The following is a 7,025-nucleotide window of genomic DNA, read 5'->3' on the forward strand; positions in this document are numbered from 1 at the left end:
ACATTCCAAGCCTTATCTATGCTAAGCAATGCCATCCTGTTTACTCCTTATGTGTTAGTCCTTTTACCAAGGGAGGCCATCTGGTTTTCCTCAGATCAAGCTATTTTGAAATAAGTTCTTTAGGTGTATTCCAGATTTGTGACTCTGAGAAGTATCAGGTTGATCTTAAACTTCATAAACTACTTCATATTTTAATGGATTTTTCTAAAACTTCTACCTCAAATATTTAATTCCATATGCTGTTTCTTTTTTCTAACTTTTGAGGTCAAAGAATTTCAGTCACTTTAAGCTTGGATCCAAGAATCAAATTTATCTTAAATAGTTTTGTCACAGTTGTGGAGTTCTTAATAATTTTGTCATCTGAGAAGGTTAATTGGGTGTTGCTCCCTCTAAAGGGTATTTTGGTATGATTATACAATTGCATGCACTTAGAATGCAATCTCTTTCTGCTAGTCCTGTAGGTGTTCTTTTACTTTTCCTGTAGCATTTGGCAAAACCTCACTTTTTTTTTTAAAGCATCTCTTTTTTTCTTAATCTCTTTTATTGTAATTTCTTGAAGTCCAAGCAGTTTGCATTTCCTCACAGTGCTCAAAATGACAGACCTATTTCAGAAAAAGGAGTACATCTACTCCTTTCAGAGTAAAGGAGAATAATTACTATTACAAAATTGAGATCATGCCCTAACCTGCCCAACTCCTGTCTTTTTCTAGACCTTGTTGCCTTCTCTGAACTCCTGATAGTACTGTGTACCCTTATTCTTTCATTTTCCTGTGTGATATGTTCCAGTGGAAACATCCTGGAGCATTTTTACATTAATCTCATTTGTTGATGCTGTAGGTCATTTTAGTAAATTCTTACTGTAGATGAATCACATTTGTGACCCATCCTAACACAGAGCAGGGTAATTCCTTTGCCACTTCATCCTTCAGACTGTTGGAAACACTGTCACAGAATGGCCTCAGAATTACTTTTTCAGCAAACACAGCCATTTGTGGCCAAAACACTCTTATTCTGGCTTTGCAAAGATAATTTAGGGAAATTCAATCCTTAACGTCCACTGCATTTCCTTTGTGGAACATCTCTAGATGTCAGCTGCCATCTATGAAAGTACTGGCAGATGTAACACATTACATCTTGTGACTGAAATAACACTGTTGTTGAACTGCAAGAAATTGCCTACCTAGAGCATTACCAGACCAGAACTGATATTGAAACTGATCCTGATGCCTGTGTTTCTCTAGTTAAGACATCTTCCTTGTACATTTGCCCATTGCTGAGAAGCTCATGTTTGTATTTTAACAAGGTGCATCCATCCGATCCAAACCAACTGAATCATAGTAAGACACAAATGAAGCCATCTCTTCTGTGTTACCACACATAACAGAATTAGCATTATGTATGTATATAGTAAGTAGTTGATGGGGAGCATGGAGAGAAACTTAGGAAAACTAGATTGCTTTATGTCTTTTAACCAGAGAGATGTATCACTAAAAATAACAAAGAGGAGTATGCTTTAAAAATCTCGTATACTTTTGCATTGCTGGGAATTATAAAGCAACCTTCTGCACTCTTGTTCAAACACTGAAAACCACCTGCACCATTTCGGAGCTTTAAAAATTAATGTTTCTGTACTATATTCTTTCTACTTTTCCTGCAGTCTGCTACCTCAGAGGAAGAGAAGAAAAAGAATGCTTTACAGCAAATGTGCTGATGAAATTATGGTACTTGGAATTCTCTGTTGCATTTCTGTATGAAACAGAACGTTTATTCATATTTTCTCTGATCAGACCTGTCTGCGCTTCCTTTACAATCAGTATTGCTGTGTTCTTAAATACAGTGGCTTTTATCTTCTTTCTTTGAAGTAGCATTTTCTCATTTTACCTTGCCCAAAATGTTTGCTTGAAATACCTGCAAAGTACATATATATTTTTTTTCCTCAAATGTTTTGTTTCAGCAGCCAGTCCATCCACGGACTAGAAGAGTATTGCATTAAATTTCAAATAAGCAATCAGTGTTGAAGAGGATATTCAGGAATGAAGGGGATATGACTAGATGGGACTTGATGCAATTCAAGGAAGAATACTCTGTCTCCATTTTTCAGCAAAAGTGAAACAGAAGGATCTCTTCCATACTTGTAGAATACAATGAACTTACAATAAGACATTTGGTAGACACTAGCCTAATGTGCTAACGATTCCTCAAATAAAACCAAGAAAATCTGTGTACATTTAGACTCAGGTGTAAATACTTAAGCTCTCTATTATAAAGAGGGCTTGCTAGTATGTATGATGCATGTGTAAAAATTGTTATGGCAATCACTTAGCTGCTGACCACCAGAAATGAGATGGTGAGAGCTTTTAAATATGTAAATCTGTGTTGTCCATTCAGATTGGGCTCAAGTCTCCAACTGAGACTGCAAATCTACCACAAAAGCTTTTTTTCCCTATAGTATTGTACTCTCCTGCATTAATTGGCTATTCTTTCTTATTTTGTATGAAGTTTTTAATGAAGCCACAGTACTGAGTACACGAAGTATCTACTGTCCACTGGAGAGTGTTTTATTTTCAAAGGTTGTGTGGTTTATTTTGAAAAAAGTAACTGTAAGCAATTAAATTGTTTTTCATAGTAATAGATTTTTAGTTGATCACAACCAATGGCTCTTCTAAGTAGTTGTAATTGCTTTAAATTGCATATTGATATGTAATTACTGTGTCTTCTCCTACCTTCAAGCCTTTTAGGTGAAACTCTAGATTGCCATAGGTAAAATGGTAAGGATTTTCCCCTAATTTTATTCATAAACTTGTTAACATCTGGTTGTCACTGTTTTTTAGCTTTGAGACACATAATGAGTGCAGCATGCAAAAAAAGGGAAAATAAGTTTGCTGTGCAACCAAAACTGGTAGTGGAACTCAGGGGCAGGTATAGTTTTTAACATCTAATAAACTTTTAAAACTACAGCTTACCTGTTAAAAAGCAGTGCAATTTTTAGAGGAACCTGTCTGAGACTGAAATTTTCATCCACTACAGGACTGTCTTAAAACATGGGCAGCATTTTTTCCATACCACTTTTCACACTATTAAGACTCAAACCTGGCTTTGCAGTGATGTACCCGTGTCTGCCAACTGAAGTTTATAGCTGCATATCCCTCAGATGAGTACTGTTACCACATAGCCTTAAATATTATACAGTTATCTGTTGATTTACTGACTACTCTTACAGTAGAAAGTAGAATAAATGGAGAGATCTGAAATCTTAACAGTGGACTAACTTAAGTTTTTAAAGATACAGCTTACCTCTGCAAAGGATACAGTTTTCTTTTTATTTATGTAACTGGGCAGGTTCAGTGACTATTTCCAGTCTACATTCTTTTAAATGAAAAATTAAGCTTTCTGTTTGGCTGGTGGTTGTTGAGTGCCAGTCTGATTAACCGCAGCTTGGCTTGAAAACATTTGGTGGCAAGAGCATCACAAGATGGAAGGGAAGCAGGATGCAAAGTAATTTTAGTCCAAATTTGCAAATATGAATATAAAGAAAACAAGAGACTTGTATGGTACAGAATAAAGGCTCAGACCCCACATATTTTTGTTCTCCTCTTCACCTTCACCATAGTTTTCTTACAGGTGAAAAGTACCTAAAGTAGAGGAACAGGATTCATTCTGATATATTGATTAAAATTCCTTGATTTTAGTAAGCCTCTTGCCCAAAAGCTGAAGTACAGGTAACCAGGATAGTAGATGTGTTGAACAAATATTAATCTGTGTTTATTTTTGAGTAAAATCTTGGAAGTCAGAAGCAATTAAACTAGTGAGGTGAAGGGGTGAAAGTCAAAACAAGATTTAGTAATGTTTAGTGATTGGCTTTGCCCTTTTCTCAGCTGAGCTTCCTCTTTTAGCATCTTTGGTTTTAACCTAAAAATAAGCAGTGTTTCACACCCCTTTCAAATTCCAAATTGGAATTTGCTTTTTTTTAAGTAACCAGCAGAGCCATTAGCACTTTCAGGTTCATGAGAAGTAAATTTGCATAAAACAATGCACAAACACACACAATAGCAACTCTAGCTAAACCGAAACTGCATGTTTGGCATTAATGTGTTTCAGGATACTACTTTGACCACCCAGTATCTAAGTAAGAAACACAGTAATGTCAAAGGTATTTTACATTTGAACTCTATAAACAGCCTTATATGGAAAATTAACACATTACCTCATTGTGTCCCATCTGATTGTATTGCTTAATTCTGAATTTTTAGTATTTGGTCTAGCATTTTTATTATACCATACCAAAGCTGTCTTAAGTACAAGAATGAAGAGTGGGCATGGGTAGGGGAGTCCTTGGTTTCTAAATATTTTTTTAATTGTTAATTATTATGTGCCAAAATGGAATGTGTGATAGCAGCTGCATCACCAAAGTACCACTGAGCAGCAGAAGGAATTTGTTTCTGCTGTCATCAAATAGGAGTTTTTCCATACAAATTATTTCCACTCTTTCAAATACACATGGATTCTCCCTTGATCTCATATTCAAAAATATGCAACATACTCAAAAACTGTAATATCTTGGTTCAAATTTCTAGCATCCATTACAGCATCAATAGCTTAACCTAGACCTTGTCGTTTGGCCCCAGTATGACAGCAGAGGAGGTGTTGCCGATTTAAAAAAATTACATAGGATTTGTAGAGACTCATGCATTAAAATGGAAAAGAAAAAAAAGAAAAATGTGATGTTCACCAGTTTGTGGCACTGCAGTTTTATATTAACGGTTTGCCGACTGTTTGTCTTATGTAAATCACGTTCAGACTATCAAGACCTAAAAGTTCTTGAGTAACCAGTACTGTTCATCCTGATTATTTTTAAATTGTATATTTCTAATAATATTTTTTTAACTTGGATTGACAGAATGGGAGTTTATTTTGCTGAAGTTATTTTTAAGATAAAGTTTCATATTACCTTGTAATATTAAGTAGTTCAGTATGCATTTGTGTCTCACTTGAAAATAACTGCATATTGTATTTGATTTTATACAAAATACTGAATAGTGAGAATTGCAGCCATGAATTGTGTAAAAATAAAATAATCAGAAGTTTGCTTTCTCACTTTTATTTACAGTATTCTAAAAAAAACATTCAGCACAAAGCTGATTTGTACCACACTGACTCGTGTGCTCTGAAAAATAATGCAAGAATCTCAGCTGCTTTAATTAAAGCACAGTTTCTTAAAACATACATTCTTCTAATTTAAAAAATGGAAAACTTTGGCTCTACTTTTCAGAGGACTCACTTTGGACAAGAGTAATTGTATGTGAATTGTTGGGATTCTGCCACCCAGTAAAAAACATGGATGGGATTCTAGTTGGAAACAGGCATCATATTAAATATTACATACTTTGATACTTAACCATGAAAGTGAAGGTTCTCAAAAGTAAAAATTAACTTTTCAGGAATACTTATTTTTGTGTAAGAGTTGATTGTGTTCTAGTTTAATTCCAAACACAACAGCAAAAAATACAAGCTAACTCAAATGCCCATACCTTCCCTCCGTAAGAAATGCAGAATTTGCACACCTCAGACAGAGCCTGTTTGATAAGCAAGTAACCTTTTCCTTGCTCCAAAGATGTGGTTTTATGGTTGGAAAGTCTGTGTTCATCTGTTGCAAACTGCATTCATCTGTGTTCTAACATGAATGTTTAAACCACTAGTTGCCTGCTGAAGTGTGAATGGTGGGTTTTGCCTGGGGATGCATCCATTTATGCATGTGATGTCCAGAGGAAAGCAGGTAAGCACTATCATATCATTAGAGTATAGATGTATAGAGTACTGGCACTGGACAGGGAAGGGTGGAGGACTGAACAATCCTACACAGAACAACAGAACAGTGGCCTAGGTCAAACCCATTGACAAGCTGGTACACTGCAAGAATTACCTGTTTACAACATTTCTGAGTAACTTCGCTTTGGGTCTATTTAGCCTTCTTTGCATTAGAGTTTCTACACAGCCTGTAGCAGAGGAAAAGAGGCTGTAGCAAAATAGATGTGCCAGTTAGAAATACTCAAGGCTGCTGCTAAAAAAGAAACTGCATCTTTAGGCCGAAATCACTGGGAGTTTGTTGAGGAAGAGATGCTTGCTTTTTATTGCATTTGTGTTTTTGGGATTGGTTTCACATTGGTGTGACTGACTGACAGTAAGCCCCTAAAATAATGGCGAGAGGATGCAGGCATGGGTGATGTGCTTGTGCAGCTCAGGGAATGATGCAGGGTGTCAGGGACCACAGCTGTTGCAAAGATGACTTTACCTCAGCGTAAGAGGGGCCCCAGGGGTGGCTGATGATTTAGGTAAGTGGCTGTCAACAGCTGAGTAGATCACCTGATGGTGTAAATGTTCCTTCCCAGTTCTTTAGAGTGAATGTCTCCCTGAGCTGGCCAGACCAGCAAGGGGAGAATGCACACATAAAGAGTGTAAGTTCCAGACAACTGCCAGAATAATTTCAGAATGAAACAGGCTGGCAGTGGTATCAACGTCAAATCCTGGCAACTAGGGCCACCCTATGTGGTGATCGTAAGGATCCCATGAGGACCAGTAATGGCAATCACACTGGTATTATGATTGAACTGCATATTGCAGTTGCTGTCCTTTGCAAAGTGTAACTTACATTTATGTTGTATTTTCAATATACTTTGTCACTGTAAATAAAAAATGCTGTGTGATGTAAGCCATCTTCAAGTAAGTAAACCTGATATTAAGCATGACACCCTCCAAGAACCCGATCCAAGTGTGAGGCTGTGACAAAAGGAACTGGGAGAGGGCATCCAGTAAGTTTGTCCTGCAAAGAGTTCCACTCTTGGTCCCTGTACTCCCTATCAAACTGTGACCCAGTCCACAATTCTGCTGCAGAATGTGGCAAAACTGGACATCCCAAGCAGCAGCTCATGTTTATTATCCCTTGGCCCCAGCCTGCAGTGGCCCTGCAGCACAGCAGCAGACACAAAGAACTCCTATGTCACCAGTGCTTGACTTTAGCTCTTCCAGCT

General features: G+C 37.0%; 1 protein-coding gene across 12 annotated transcripts in view; it reads left to right on the forward strand.

The window, feature by feature from the left end:
* CDC14B (cell division cycle 14B) overlaps positions 1 to 6,517 on the forward strand; it is a 56,265-nt gene extending 49,748 nt beyond the window's left edge. For 4 of the 12 annotated variants that reach the window (XM_051642793.1, XM_051642803.1, XM_051642798.1 and 1 more), the window contains one exon: positions 1,955 to 5,084. Coding sequence is in view for 5 of the 12 variants with exons in the window: in XM_051642803.1 (XP_051498763.1) it covers positions 1,955 to 2,018 (64 nt within the window). In the remaining 7 variants the exon portion in view is untranslated. Of the gene's footprint in view, positions 1 to 1,657; positions 1,743 to 1,954; positions 5,085 to 5,696 lie in introns of those variants that run through there. The other 8 variants (XM_051642794.1, XM_051642799.1, XM_051642804.1 and 5 more) reach the window with 6 other exon arrangements.
* The last annotated feature ends 508 nt before the right edge of the window (positions 6,518 to 7,025 follow it).

Source organism: Apus apus, chromosome Z (genome assembly GCF_020740795.1).
Source record: "Apus apus isolate bApuApu2 chromosome Z, bApuApu2.pri.cur, whole genome shotgun sequence".
NCBI lineage: Eukaryota > Metazoa > Chordata > Aves > Apodiformes > Apodidae > Apus > Apus apus.